Source organism: Rhodnius prolixus, unplaced genomic scaffold (assembly GCF_049639745.1).
Source record: "Rhodnius prolixus isolate KJV_2025 unplaced genomic scaffold, Rpr scaffold_8, whole genome shotgun sequence".
In the NCBI taxonomy this organism is placed as follows: Eukaryota; Metazoa; Arthropoda; class Insecta; order Hemiptera; family Reduviidae; genus Rhodnius; species Rhodnius prolixus.
The window spans coordinates 3,887,879-3,902,999 of record NW_027411593.1 but is presented as its reverse complement, the minus strand read 5'-3'; the positions used below and the strand labels follow the sequence as shown (position 1 = coordinate 3,902,999).

Sequence of the window (15,121 nt, the reverse complement as noted above, 5' to 3'; positions counted from 1 at the left end):
GTAACTATAAAAATATTTGTAAAAAATAATAATTTGAACATCATGATTTTTAATCAAATTAAATTTTTTATTTAAAAAAAATTATTATTTTCTTTCAAGGTCGTATTTTTGATCCGAGTGAATACTTTGCAATAGATTCGGATCATTTATTAAAATGTGAAATATTTCACATGAATTGGTCAAATTATATTTTACACTTAATAATATAGATTTTAAAGTTTTAATGTTCAACTGCGTTTTTTCAGTTGTCCATATTTTATTGATACTAGAAAAAACACGTTCTGTTGCTGCATTTGTTCCTGGAAGGGAGAGCGCGAATTCTACAATTTTCAAAATATTCACCTCATCAAAAATATCATTTTCGCAAATATTATTTTTCGGAAAATGGTTACTAATATATTCAAAAGATTTTTCCACATATTTCCATAAAATCTCCTTTTTTAATGTCACCCAATTAGAACGATCCCAATGTACGAGACGTAACGACAATGATCGAACACCACCGAGTAAATCTAACTCGGTACATTGCCTAATTTAGTTTACTCTGCATGCATTTTATGTGCTTTTTTAATGTATTTTTTATTTCTTTATATTCACTATAATACTTAATAAGTAATAGGTAATATATTTTTACAGTACATTTAAAATAAGAAATGCAGATATTTTCTAAAAAGCGGGACATTTTTAAAAATCGGCGGAACGCGGGACAGTCCACCAAAAAGCGGGACTGTCCCGCCAAAATCGGGACGTGTGGTCACTTTAAATTAGTAACTCTATTGGTATTTGATTTGAAATAGAATAGAGTCATTTTAGAGGAAACTAAGTCTCTCGAAGAGACTAAGGGAGATATAGAGGTTTGAAATTTGAATGAAATACGAACTAATTTAGCCTTAATTTAACTTTCCATATCTCATTAACTATTATCACTAAATCATTGCTATTTATATCATTTATAGTGCTAACCTTGCTCTATAATTTGGTAAAGAATTCATTGAAATCCAAGCAATACGAAAACAGATATAAACGTTTCACATTTGAAAACCACAAAACTTTAACCTGCTATATCTCATTAAGTATTATCACTAAAACATCGCTATTTATATCAGTGATACAGCTAACTTTTCTCTACAATTCGGTAGAAAATTCATTGAATTCTAAGCAATACGAAAAGAGATATAAACGTTTGAAATTTCAAAGAAATTGAAAACCTCTAAAATTTAACCTTCTATGTATATCTCATTAACTACTATCACTAAATCATTGCTATTTATATCGGTTACATATAACGCTAACTTTTCTCTACAATTCGGTAAAGAATTCATTAAAATCGGTATATTTGGAAATTAATGTAGTAAAGCCTGTCCAACTGAAATTGCTTGACTGTTATAAGGAAAGTGGACTTTACCATATCAACGATAACCCAATTTATGCTTTTTCTGGAGGAAAATTGTTTTCGTAATAGGTAATTTAAGAAACAACTGATAGACTTTTTGATAATTGTATTTAATTAGAAAAGATAATTCATTCTTCTGTTATAATTAAAACGTGTTAGTAACATTTTTATTAACGTAAATAACAGTTCTATATCATTTTGTAATAACAGAATAGATCTGTTTTTTCTAGATATTTATTTAACAACAGTATGCAGTAGAATGGGATGTTTTTTTTTTTTTACAAATTATACATATTTACAAAATAGAAGTTGTTTTATTTAACAAATACATCTGGTTCTAACACTCACATTATTATTCTCCTGCCACAATTGAATAGTTGAAAACCACAAATTCAATTCAGTAAAATGGTAATATATGTTACATGTGTGCAATGAATATATGTACATAGTTTAAACAAAAAAATTATTTAATAATGTGACACTTTTTGATCGGCCTATTTTGCCCAAAAACCTCTCACTGCGTGCTGGCTCCAATTCGAAATAAATATTAAATTTGAAAAATAACTTTTTGGAACACTTGGCATTTCTGATATTACTGGTGAAACTCTAAAATTGTATAAAGACGATCGCAACAATACTTTCCCTTACTAGTAATGAGGATTATTATAACCATTTAAATAGGTTAAATCTAATCTATTCAGCTAATGATTGGCTGCTCATATGTTCTTAGCTTCGAATTTCTATTGGTTATCAGTCTATTGTTCTGGGTCTTTTCCATTTTCTTTTTTTTTTTTTTTCCTTCATTTTTCTTTAACTAGGCATTTTATATCAGGGAACATGGGTACTCATTTCTTTATAGCTACCTTCTGTACCTTTTAGAGTGACAGAGCGGAAAATATTCCTGACAATGTGCATGCTAAAGCTGTACTGCTACGAAAGCGATTCGGTTAGCTTTTGATAAAATTGGTCGCCAATTCTTCTAACCTCAATTTCATATTTTTGTTAGTCGCACTTAAAAAAACGTTTTGGGAAGACCATTTAATAAAAGCTGTAGTCTAAATTGTCAATCTGAAGTTGGGCCAATGCTTTTTTAGTGACTCCATCTTCTATTTATATATCAGAAGAACATGTAGATAAACTTAATAAATACAAACATAATATTAACAAAGTTGAGTTTTTGTAATTTAACTTTCTAAAGCAATAAATAAGAGATCTGAAAAATAGTAGCGCAGATTACGTCACTCCGCTCTTAGGAACTGTAGTTATTTGTTTCAACTCCTTGCTTGGTACAACATCATAACCAGGAAGTATTGGTTTTTTAGTTCTTATCTGTGGTATGATTAGATTTTCGTCCAACAGCTTTTCCGGTTCTGTGAAGTGACTAACAAGACAACCAACTATCAGACTCACAATTACTCCTATTGTCGTCGTCAAATTGAAAGATATTCTGAAAGGATATGGAACATCGTCTGCGAATGTAACTGGAGTTTCATAGCCATTGTATCCCACAGTGGTGGCGCTAAAACAAAACAAAAAACAAAAAATTAGTTCAGGGTGTTGCATGAAGAGTAGGAGGCGTGATACGTGAGAGGTGTATGGAGATTATACCCTGAAAGAAAAGGCAGTAGTAAGCCATTACTAAATAGAATATTGCTCATTAAGGAATATAACGTTGCTCACTCCGTATCTTATCACATCTGTGCCTAAACGACTGTCATGTACTTTTTTTTTTTTTTAGGTTTTTTTACATTGTACAGAACTGGTAACTTTTTTTGCTCCAACAATGTTTAACGTTTTACTCGTATTATGATGCATACATCGACTTCATCGTGAGAAATATCCTATCAGGGTCATCTTTAATTTAAGTTAATTGTTAAGTGGATGTTTGCACAATCTACTGGATCCAATATGGGTAAACTACAACGATGTTTGTGTGGATTTTGAAGCGTGGATTTGTAAATGGGGGAACCTCAGTTCGAATCCTGTATGTGGCTACTTTTTATTTGTGAGAGAAAATGGTAATAGTAATGTACGTGTTTCAACTTGGACGGTAAGCCCCGCCTGAAAAATTAGGCGAATAACTTTTTTAAACTACAGCGGCCAATCTGCAAACCAGTTTCTCTTAATTGTATAAACAATTTTAATGCATTACTACTTTAAACCACAGTTTTAATTCTACTTGACTAATTTGGTCTATTTAGTCCCTACCCAGTTATGAATCTTGTAGTCAGTGGATAAAATGAAACAAATCTTACTTACTTAAGTCCTAAAGACTGTGTTAAGTTGCCAGGACATCCTTCTACAGTAATAACTTTATGAATATATTTAATTTGGCCAGAAGTTATGGCAGCTTGATTTCCCAATCCAAGTGTGACGGTAACCAAAATTCCAACTAGTGATCCAATTATTGCGCCCTAAATGATAAAATTTTTAGTTTCTTCAACAGTTATTAGCAATTTATAAGAAACATAAATTATTTAATTTCCCTAATGATTTTTGAGTAGAGATTTGTTTTCATAAATGCAAGTTGTGAACACACCTTTGTATTAGCCCTGTTATAAAATATTCCAAACGTAAAAATAAATACAATCATTCCACTAGTAAGGCTCACAGAAGTTCTGTACAGCTGAAATAATTAAAAATAAAATAATTTGAACATAATTACAGTACAAACGCAAAGTAAGTAGTTAATTGGTTCAACTCCTATTTCCAGATGCAGCATTCCCGGTTTAAGACTGCGTGTGAACTACTTAATTCATATTTGTTGAGAAACTCGAAATAGGAAAGACACGCTACATGTAAAAAATAAATAAACATTACTATATTAATGAATTATGCCTAATGAAAAAAAATCTTGTAATTTCACCTCGTCCATTCGTTTGTGGTTAAAGAACCTGGCGATTGAATACCTCTGCAATAACATACTATTTAGGTAGTTCGTAGCTATAATCCTCTGAGCTTAACTTCTCCCTAAATTTTCGTGACTGTCTTAGAATGACAAAAAAAATTGCAGGGACTAGTTTTTTAAAGTTTGATATCGTGATCTGGCAAATGAAACCGCCTAAGTTAGTTCTATGTAGAAGGCATGCTGCTCTGAGCGATCATTCTGACTCAGAAACAAACGAAAACCTGTGAGGCCCTTGGAACGTTTAGGCAGGAAGGGTGGTTACCTAGGACTATGCTAGGAAGAGAGGAAACGTTCTCTTATATTCTGTCTGATTGGGTAGAATCGCTCAGTTCGTGCCAATATGAACAGGACGCCTGAGGTTTATAATGCTCCAAGAAACTGTAGGAAAGTCGTAGGACCTTGTAAGTACCAAACATCTACCCTATTTTACTTAATCTTACTAGAGCACATTTTTGATTTTGCGTTTTCAGTGGATACGTTTATTCTGAGGTCCACTTGGCCGAGGTGCTTTCCGACCTGCGTCAAGCTCGAAACTATTACAAAGTAACAAACAGTAAAATTAACTTACTTGAAATACTCCACCACTTGTATTCAGGCCGAAAACTGCGGCAGTAATTATCAAACCAAACACAGTTACCACGCTTTTAATGCAGAGATTCATTTGCGAGTCTGTCAATTTTCTTCTAAGCAAAGGTTTGATCAAGTCTTCACTTGTAGTTCCAGAAATAGTGTTTACCACTGTTGACATTGTACTGAAATTATTTATTTTAATTTAATGAAATTCATTATTGAATTTATTATTATTTTTGTCTTAGGCTGGAAACATAGTGGAGCGGCGAGCAAAGCGGCGCTGATAGCGAAGAGCGAAGCGGCGAAATCAAACACAAGTAAACATATGGGACCGCGCATAGTGGCGAGCAAAGCGAAGATAGAGCAACTCTATCTATTTCTAGTTTTTGTTTTTGCCGCTTAGCTCTTCGCTATCAGCGCCGCTTTGCTCGCCGCTCCACTATGTTTCCAGCCTTAGGGTACGTTCACAACGGAGCTGTGAGCATAGATGATAGCGGAGATGATAGCAGTGATGCATCAGCGCTTATAGAATAACCTAGTACATTCTTATGTGAGCGTGCACAACGAAGCTTCGACTAGTGACTCATACTCGCTGGTATAAACGAGCATAGATGATAGAATTGAATTTTTCATTTTTCTGCTAGCTGAACTCCAGTATCGGAGCTTCAAAATGGACGTCGAAAAATTATTTAGTGCTGTCTTTACTCATTATTTTTGGTTATTATTTTATTATTTACTTTTAAACAATATTTTGTTTTTTAAATCGTGCTTACATTTATTTTCATGTGTATTTATTTGTTTTTTTTTTTCAATAAAATCATTACTAACCTAAGAGTAATCACTAGTTTTTCTTCTATGGTTATAGGATTTCCATGACAATTTTTCCAAAGTTTTCTTAATTTTGACCTTATTTTTTCTAAAATATAGTCGAATGTGGGTGGACCCATCCTCACATATTCAAAAAAACGATCCGGATAATTTCTAAGTTCCTTATATAAATGGTGAAATTCGCCCAAAGTACTTCGTTTTTTATTTATGGTATGTACATGATTTTTTCTAAAGCGTTTTTTCTTTAAAATATACCATTTCGTTGCTGCTGAACATAAAAATTCTTCTTCACTACTCGGGCATGTTGCATGTATCACAGCTCCGTTGTGCACACTAATCAGCGATTATATTTTACTCTATCAGTTATCATCTCTGCTATCATCTATACTCACAGCTCCGTTGTAAACGTACCCTTAAGGTGTTGTAAGGAATTATTTCACTTCATTTCATTTTATAAAAGCAATGGGATTTTATGATCTGCTGAAAGTGCATTTAAGAGGAAATTCTTTGACCCACCCGCAAATATACACACATTATCTTCTAAAAACGAATACTTATTGGGGATGTCATGAGTATTTTAGTGACAACACGATTTCAAAATTTTGAAAAGATCACAATACTTTCTGTTATAATCTTATCCTGTTTTCAAAAATCTAAAGTGAAAAAGAACAAAATTGTATAATAAATCTTTTTACAAACTACTATTCAGTCTGTTAAACATACCTCAAAGCAGCAGATAGAATGCCTGCTAGAAATAGTCCTGTAACGCCTGGAATATTTCTTCCTATATCAACCACAAAAAAGGGTACTAGTTCATTTTGAGCTGCAAATCCCTTTAAACAAAATAAAAAAATAAAAAAAATTTATCTTACGAACTTCAAGTTTTTATTTTTCAACACAAAACAGGTTTTTCCAAATCTATGAAATAGATAACCTTGCTCAATCCTGGATCACAGTTATAATAAGTTGCATAAATCACCAAACCGAGCAATATAGCTAAACTAAGAATTCCTAGAGTTGCTGTGGCAGTCGTAATAACCACTCTGAAAAGTCAAGAAAACATGATTAACAAAATTATCTTTTATGTTCTGCAGGCTCATTTTGAAGAATTTTTAAGATATTCTTACATTTTAGTTTGGGAATAATTTGGTAGAGAGAGATAGCGTTGAATGATCGCCGGATTTGTGCAAGAGTTATACATTGCTAGAAATAAAGTACCGATGTACAGCATCCAAGCTGAATTTCTCGTGAACGGACTTGGATCAAAGCTGGAAAAAACAAATTAAAATGTCATAAAAATAAGTGGTTCGCTTCGGGCACAATGGACATTTTGGATTGCCTGCGTTCCTGCCCGTTTATTAGTGGAACCGCCCTGTTAATTCAATCTACAAAGTGAAACTTATCGGGACTTTGTTCCGTTCACCTCCTCTTGAATGGCCACCACAAACCCCTCAAATACAGAAAAGAGGCTGACCTTCCTTAAGGACACTCGCTTAGGATACCAGTTGTTAGTGAAGGTAGGTAAAAAAATAAACTTTCCTTGTAGCTCCATAACTCTATATTTATCCAAGAGATCCTGTGGCTCCGTTGTTTCTTTTTTTTTTAGTTGAATGTCAAGTTTTCAGTCGAATAATAGGTCCGCAATGTTGGTATGTAGTTCCAATGGAACTATGCCAGTGTGCCGAAAGAATTATAGGCACCATTCGAAAATAGCATAGTTCCTTTATATCAACCAAATCTTAATATTATTGTTAATAATTCGATTTATTTGAGCTTACTTGAAAATATGTAAGCGAGATCCTCTATCTGCAATATCTACAACATTTGCAATGCCTCCAGCATTCCATACACCAATAAATATTAATATAACCACAGCCGAAAACATGAACGCAGACTGCAGAGTGTCTGCCCAAACAACACCTCGTAGTCCACTCTGAAAAACAGAATGCTTTAATTGAATAGATATATTATGAATAGATTTAGAGAAATAAATTTTCAATAAATATGCTTACTAATAAAGTGTAGACTGTGCAAAATATACAAGCAAATGGTGTGAAGATGTGGAATGGTACTCCAAGTGCTGTAAACGTTAATTTATATTAGATATACATTAGTATTATTACTTAAGCACTTAATTCAGTATTAATACTTTCTATAATGACCTCTACTAACTGCTGTACATGCTGTAAAAACTACTACCAATAGATAAAGCATCTAAAACAAAATTTGGATTGACAATAATGTGAATTAAACGAATGCTATGAGGGGAAACCGCTAGTATGAGTGGTAACCTAGCTTCTACTCGTAGATAAAATAAATTATTGTAAAACATCGGCGAGAAAATTTTTTTACTTTATAAATTACCTGAGTTATCGAAAAAACTGTCGAAGCAAAACATCTCGTCGGTCTATTAAAACGTTTTTCTAAATACTGTAAAAAGTAAAAAAAAATTTATTATAGAACGATTTTAATATTGGCTAATATTATGCGATTAAAAATTTGCTAAAGAAAAGCACAATACCTCGAAGAGAGAAGTGTATCCTAACCTATAAAATACTGGTAAATAAAAATTATATAAAAGAATTTCTGCGGTAAGTATACCAAGGCACATAAACAGTAACTGGGCTCCGTAGTAATATGCCTCTGTAGGCATTGCTATAAAAGTAATACTGGATACTAAACTGAAATAAAATAATAAAATGATATTAAATGGATAAATTTAAGTTGTATTTCACATAATATTTTAGAAGCAATATAAGAAATTACCTGGCCATATTTGACATGCAGATGGGAAATGTGGGCATATTTTTACTACCAAATAGGTATTCCTCAACTGTATTCTGTTTCCTTTTAAAAAATCCATAATATAAGGATATACCCGCGGATAAACAGAGACAAATCAGGAAAACTGCCCAGTCCGTCCATAGAAGACCGGAGTTTTCCATGTTAGTTTTTTAGTTGAAGAGCCCTAAAAAAAGAATGGAATAGAATTGTTTATCCAAGATTTGATTTAGATGATTTTGGTGAATGTCGAGGTGCGGTCTTAAATAAAAACAACTTTTTTGTTTTATACCAACGTTTCGGTAATTATTACTACCTTCTTCAGGGTCTGTACAAAAGGAATATTACACTAATATATATAAAATTGAACAAAACCAAAAAATACATAAATAAAATTATTTTTAAAACATTTATTTATGTATTTTTTGATTTTGTTCTTTTATATATATTAGTGTAATATTCCTTTTGTACAGACCCTGAAGAAGGTAGTAATAATTACCGAAACGTTGGTATAAAACAAAAAAGTTGTTTTTATTTAAGACCGCACCTCGACATTCACCAAAATCATCTACAACAACGGTCGAAAAAAACCCAAAAACCATCATTTGATTTAGAGTTAATTGCCATCATTATGAAATGTAGGCTTCTGATAAGAAACATTCACAAACCCTTACCGTCGAATAAAGTGAAAATAAATTTTTTGCCAAATTAAGAGATCACCGTAGAAGCTGGGCTTGAAGAAATTTGCTTGAAAACTGAAGCTATCAAGTGGTAGCTATCTTAGGAAAATCGAATAAATCTATCTTCTGGAATTTGTAAATTGTTCGACTGGTTTTTGAAATCAAATGAAAGTTTTTGTTGCTTCAGAATTCAAGATTTTGGTCAAATTCAAATGAATAAAAGAAATTTTACTCATTATTTTTTCATTTTTCCGAAAATTTATCCTTTTTAAAAAAACTAAAAAAGTTTTATCATGCAAATTTTGAGCATTTTCTAGATACTTTGAAATCCGCCAAGTATTAAAAAATAAAAAATAGACTTTTACAAAAGTTCTATATGTATAACTTGAAACATAACTTTATAATTAACTTAGTCCGTTTAACAGGCAATAGCAGTGTCACATGTGAAAACGTATGATTGACAACCACCTAATCAAATATTCAGTTTAACGAAAACTAATCAATTTTAACCACCTAATCAAATAATCAGTTTAACGAAAACTAATCAATTTTAAATTCATTTTGCGCTCACCTGACGTGTTTGGCTTGTTAGTAAATTCCCTACTTCCAACGGACTAAGTAAAAAATCTTTTTACACCGCTAATAAATGTATATTTGAAATAAATGGGTTAATTGTCTTTTTTCGCTTGTATTTTTAAGGAGGGGGTAAATACTTCAAAAGATGAGTTTTTTTGCAAAGTTTAAAAGGAAAAGAATTATCTCTTTATCAGATATTCGATTGTCTTTTTTTATTATACTTTTATCGTTTTATTTTTAAGCTTTATTGTGTGCTTATTGAAGATTGATCTAATATAATAAAAAATGGTAACTCATGCCTTACACCTCTTCGTGTCCTTGGTATCTTACAATCCTGCAACAGTTTTACTTCCATCCTTGTTTTGAACTAGTCACTATTCTTTTTGCCATTCCAATGCCTCATAAGTCAAGAATCCAGTTCTGGTAAACGTCATTAATTAAATGAATATAATAAAGCAATTAGAAAAAATTAAGAACAAATTGACTTCAATATTATTTATAAATGATACTATAAAATAATACTGATGAGGAAGCAGGAACGCCGTTTAAATCATTATTCCTGATCAAAAGTTTAAAAAACTAAACTCACGTCTAGTGTACATACTACGTACCTCGTGCATATCATACATAACCAGTAGCGAGGCTATAGCCGAGGTAAGTTGTCAAATTTCCCTTCAGCAAATATTCTGTAATGCTTCACAGTAAAAGAACTTTCTTTTAAAAGTTTTATTTGGCATAAAACTCTATTTTTTATACCTGAATAAGTACATAAGGTTTTTTATGTTTTTGTTTTGAAAGTGAGATGTAAATTTCCTATCAGTTATCTTTTGAAGAGATCACGAATAGCTCTTAAAGTTTTCAATTTTTTTTACTAGTGAAGAAATATGGAGTTTATAATAAAATATCTGTTAAAGCCGTTTGAGAACTGCGAAACTACTGGAGGCTGCAAAATTCTTGTTCGTGCACGGCTTTGTTTATTAATTAGAGCACCAAATTTAAAAAAAATTATTACCATTCGATAGTATTTTTATGCTTAAATGCCATACATTAAAAAATTATTGGGAAGCTTGCAAAGCTAAGGTGTATTGTAGTACTGGATTTGATTCCCGATCTAGGCCTTGTATTTAGAAAAGAAACATTTTGGATGAGAACAGCCTTGAAGATAACTTCTTCGCTAAATACGTCTAAGTTCAATTCTTTAGGTTCTATTATCGAAGTCTTTCTATTAAGAAATACAAAGGCAAAGAAGATTTACCATTAGTATTCAAAATAAAGCCACTTTCCACAATGATTTTCTTCCAAATATAACAAAAACAAAAGAATTGTCCAGTTTTCTAGGGCAATGATCTCTTTGTCGCCTCCCTGGAATTGCACCTGCCCTAATCTTAGCAAATCTATCACTGTTACTAAGGATACGCATTCTATTCGTTCTCGGTTCCTTCTATTTTTAGCAGGATTTCTCGTTTTGGTTACTGACTCGTCGCCTTATCTAAAGAGAGCAGGACGTAACACGCCGCCGACCACACATTCCATTGATATTGCTTGTTGTTTAAATTTAATCATATTTCAATTAGCCATTTATTAATTGAATGACCTAATGATGAAGATAAACTCTATTAAGAGCACTTGATAACAGCAGTAATGTAAACAAATTATATCAGCAAAAAAAAAAAATCATACTGTTATCACTTATTTTACTTTTTGTGCAAGAAGCTTTTTATCCGATAATTTTTCTTAGAGAAACTGAAAAATGTTGATTGAATGACGCACTATAAATTGCCGAATTCCCAATGCACTATGCTTTACTTCTATTTTTTTTTAAATAATTCGATTAAAATATTCAACTCAGATAATTTGCTTCTGCACAGTCTCAGTCTGACTGTGAAGTTTGGCCACATAACTCAAAAACAAAAAAATGACAGGAAGTTAAAATTTGAAGTTTTTTTTTGTAATTTATAGAGATTTTTAACAGTACTGTACTCCTCTGAAATGTGGGCCCTTGGTCATTTTCAAAGATCTAGAAAAAGTAAAAAATAATTTCTTCAAACAATTCTTACCGCTTACCTGTAAACACTGCTAACCACTTCCATTAAGATCTGAAATAAATTACAAACATCTCAGAATTGTAGTGCTTGAAAGGTTATTAAAATGGTGGGCTAAAGTTCGTATATGACGTCAGTTGATTTGCCCAGACAATATTATGATGTTTTGTTCGAGTATCTGAAAAAAAAAAAAACAGTTTAATTGTAAAACTGAAAATTGGTTGTCGTATTTAAATGATATCTTGTGTTTAGGATATCCTTCATTTTTAGATCCGACTTATGATTGTAAAACTATTCTGTGATGACATCCTAAGCAAACTAATCACTTACAAAGTAAAGATATTGAAAGGATCTTTAATTCAAGATATAAGGACAGATTGATGGCATCATTTATTGGTGGTAGGGTTGCCAACTATATAAAGTTCCAAAAAAGGACACCTTAAAAAAATTAGGTATATTCAGGGCAGTGGACAGAATTTTGAGGCCCAGGAATGTATATCATTCGTGTTCCTGTTTTTTTAGGCGTACATGCAGAGACTCCGGCTCCGGGCCACGGAAAAAAGTCCCCTCTCCACCGTCTGAAATCTGGCCTGGGTACATTTATATCTTCACTTATTAGGTTAATAACCAGGAGCTCAAAGTGGAGTTTCCGCTGATGTAAGAGCGTGCCAGGAAATGATTGAAAAGATACTTATAGAAGGGAAGCAGCTGGCTTTCCAGTGGATTCCGGCACATTGTGGATAACCAGGGAATGAGCAGGCCGATAACCTTGCGAAACAGGGAAGTCAATGTGATCAGCCCGACCACGCAGTGTGTTACGCATCGGCTAAAAGAGTTATAGGTAACCACATAATAGGGAAATTACACGAGGAATACAGGAGCACGGCCGCTGGAAAGCAGTGAGCAACACTGATAGAAAATGAAGATACCTGCCGGCCTCCCAAGAAAAAAGTCTGTCGTGCTCTTCCAAGGAATTACAGGGCACGACTATCTACAAGCACACCTCCACAAGATAGGTATTAGGGACTCGCCGATTTGCCCCATTGTGCAATGACGGTGTAATGATTTTTAACCGGCACAACAGGGCATGAATACGCCATATGAAAGATATTGGGCTGCCAGACAGAAAATGGCTTAACGCCTTTGTCGCGGGATAAGAAAAAAAAAGACACTTATTCATCACTTATACATCAATAATCTGTTGATCTATTCAGTTCAGTTAGAACAAAAAAAACAACACGCCAAATGAAGAAGTCTGAGAAGTCAGAACTTAAATCAAAAATACAATAAAATAAATTAGATTTTTGTGAACAATATCTGAAAAAAGGACAAAAGGCGTCCTTTCCTAATTTAAGAAAGGACAAAGACAACCATGTGTTAAAAAAGGACTGTCCTTTCCAAAAAAGGGCAGTTGACAACCCTAATTGGTGGTGAACAATACCTTAAATATAATTGTAATCCCAAATGTATTAGAATTGTTGAGGTATAAGATTGTTTATTGAAAGAAAATCTCATATAATTAATGCGTAGGAAATATGTGAAATGTGCAAATATAATGAATACAGGTCCCTTTCACAAATACTTTATTAGTTGCCCGCATTACAAATTATCCAGAGATCAATTCCTAGAAAGATATATTGATAAAAATATCAGTGAGGAAGAAAATACTGTCAATTTGTCAATAGTCTCCGACTTAAATAAACTAAAATCTATAGCATTTTATATGCTGACTGTAATCAAAAGAAGAGATTTTTCCTTAAATTTATTTTTCAGTTATTTTATTTTACTTTATTTACTTTTCCTTATTCTTTGAATGTGTACTTTTAATTTATTTCGAGCTATTTATATACATATTTACTCGTTTATCTTTGTCTTATTTGATTTCAAAAGGAGTGTACCATCTATTCATTTATTTATCTAATTATTTTCATTTATTTGTCATAGAAATGTAATAGATGCAAAACAAAAAAATGTACCAAGCTGACTCCCTTTAATGTGTCAAATTGTATAAACACAGAATTATTATTACTTTACATAGTATTGTGATCATGACAAACTTTCGAAATTATGTTTTCAATGGAAATAAGTGCTTTGCGGTCCCCCGAAAACGAAAAAATTGCCCTGAACACCTCCCAACTTTCTTTGAATTCAATTATTACAACGACTTATTTATTCAGGTGCATCAATTTTGTTGGCTGCTCGAATTCAATGATCGAAAAAATTGTTTTCAATTGATTACAATCGATTATTAGCTACTTATTTATGCTAAATTGACTTCTTCCTCAATAAGCGCGTATTCCTTATTTTGAGGATCCAAATTTAGGTACCTCTTAGGCCATTTATGTATATTCTGATATAAGAGGGAGATGGATATACCAGGTTAGTGCTCTTGTTTATTTTCTCTACTACATCACAGATTCTGCTTCTCTTCTGACGCGTTCATTGCTTATCTTTTCAAATTTTGATCTTGTTCTTTGCCTCCACAAATCTAGTCACTCTTGTCTTTGTAAGCGATTATCAGGATACGCATGCACACTCAATGTCAGCTGAGTTAATAACCTTTTTCTTTTCTGTGTCTGTTGAGTGTTGAACACAGGATCCTCAACGGTCTATTGAAGAGGCAGACAGCATTCTTTCCTTTCTATATTTCACCTATAATATTATCATCTGCGCTTGTTCGTTCTTTATTAAAAACAGAATCAGGTATTTAAACTTAACCTTTAGACTGTTATCACGAACATCTGAAAACGTCCTTTCAGATACTCCGTCTGTTGTGGCCCTATTCATTTCGACTATAAATGAAAATTATTTTCCATTCAAAAGTTTAGTTTCACTCAAAAAAAATAAGGTCGTAGTGCTATGTGAAATTGGTTCTTTCCAGGTTTAAAGGAATTCTGAAGTTCCCAACTGAATTTTCTAGAAAATTGGTGATCAGTATTGTGAGTACAAATTTTTGGCGACCGCTTACCTCAGATAAATTGATAGTTTGTTATATTTTATGTTACTTAAAATTGGACATTTATAGTCTAAATCCAATATTGTTTTACGTTATACACTAAATTTTACGTTATAAGAGAAATTTAAGTAGTGTCTTTTTCTTGTGCACTAATAGAAATATTTTCAGATTATTTTCACCTAAGATCTTTTTATGGAAAGTTAAAGAAATGTTAAGGCCCTATTAATTTATTGCTTGCATGACCGTATTGGAGGTTTTCAAAGAAAATTATCTATTAAATAGCCCAATTTAATATACTCCACATTTTCTTAAGATATTGAGCGAAGTACTTTTTATTTAGTTATTTATTTAATGAAATTCCCTTTTTTTCCCTGAGCGATATAGCTG

The 15,121-nt window shown here is 32.3% G+C and overlaps 1 protein-coding gene and 1 long non-coding RNA gene across 35 annotated transcripts in view; one reads left to right on the top strand and one right to left on the bottom strand.

The window, feature by feature from the left end:
* Positions 1 to 1,484: 1,484 nt before the first annotated feature.
* LOC141450710 (sodium-coupled monocarboxylate transporter 1-like) lies at positions 1,485 to 14,278 on the bottom strand. Of its 13 annotated transcripts, none has more exons than XM_074121398.1 (16): positions 14,155 to 14,278; positions 11,801 to 11,956; positions 10,036 to 10,156; positions 8,466 to 8,667; positions 8,221 to 8,380; positions 8,064 to 8,129; positions 7,862 to 7,913; positions 7,712 to 7,779; positions 7,478 to 7,632; positions 6,827 to 6,967; positions 6,634 to 6,742; positions 6,423 to 6,532; positions 4,870 to 5,053; positions 3,933 to 4,019; positions 3,653 to 3,807; positions 1,485 to 2,912 (listed from the first exon to the last, which is right to left on the bottom strand). In XM_074121398.1, exons 4-16 carry the CDS (start codon positions 8,642 to 8,644, stop codon positions 2,627 to 2,629), a joined length of 1,752 nt encoding a protein of 583 aa, XP_073977499.1. In that variant the 5' UTR covers positions 8,645 to 8,667; positions 10,036 to 10,156; positions 11,801 to 11,956; positions 14,155 to 14,278; the 3' UTR covers positions 1,485 to 2,626. The 13 variants fall into 13 exon arrangements, with proteins under 13 accessions (XP_073977499.1, XP_073977498.1, XP_073977510.1 ...); XM_074121397.1 differs by having other exon boundaries at positions 10,041 to 10,156; XM_074121409.1 differs by lacking the exon at positions 3,933 to 4,019 and having other exon boundaries at positions 10,041 to 10,156.
* The window catches only part of LOC141450715 (uncharacterized), a 29,222-nt gene continuing 24,289 nt past the window's right edge, over positions 10,189 to 15,121 (top strand). For 11 of the 22 annotated variants that reach the window (XR_012456252.1, XR_012456268.1, XR_012456250.1 and 8 more), the window contains exon 1: positions 14,322 to 14,481. This is a non-coding gene — a long non-coding RNA (uncharacterized lncRNA). Of the gene's footprint in view, positions 10,391 to 14,050; positions 14,158 to 14,320; positions 14,482 to 14,508; positions 14,718 to 15,121 lie in introns of those variants that run through there. The other 11 variants (XR_012456269.1, XR_012456267.1, XR_012456259.1 and 8 more) reach the window with 9 other exon arrangements.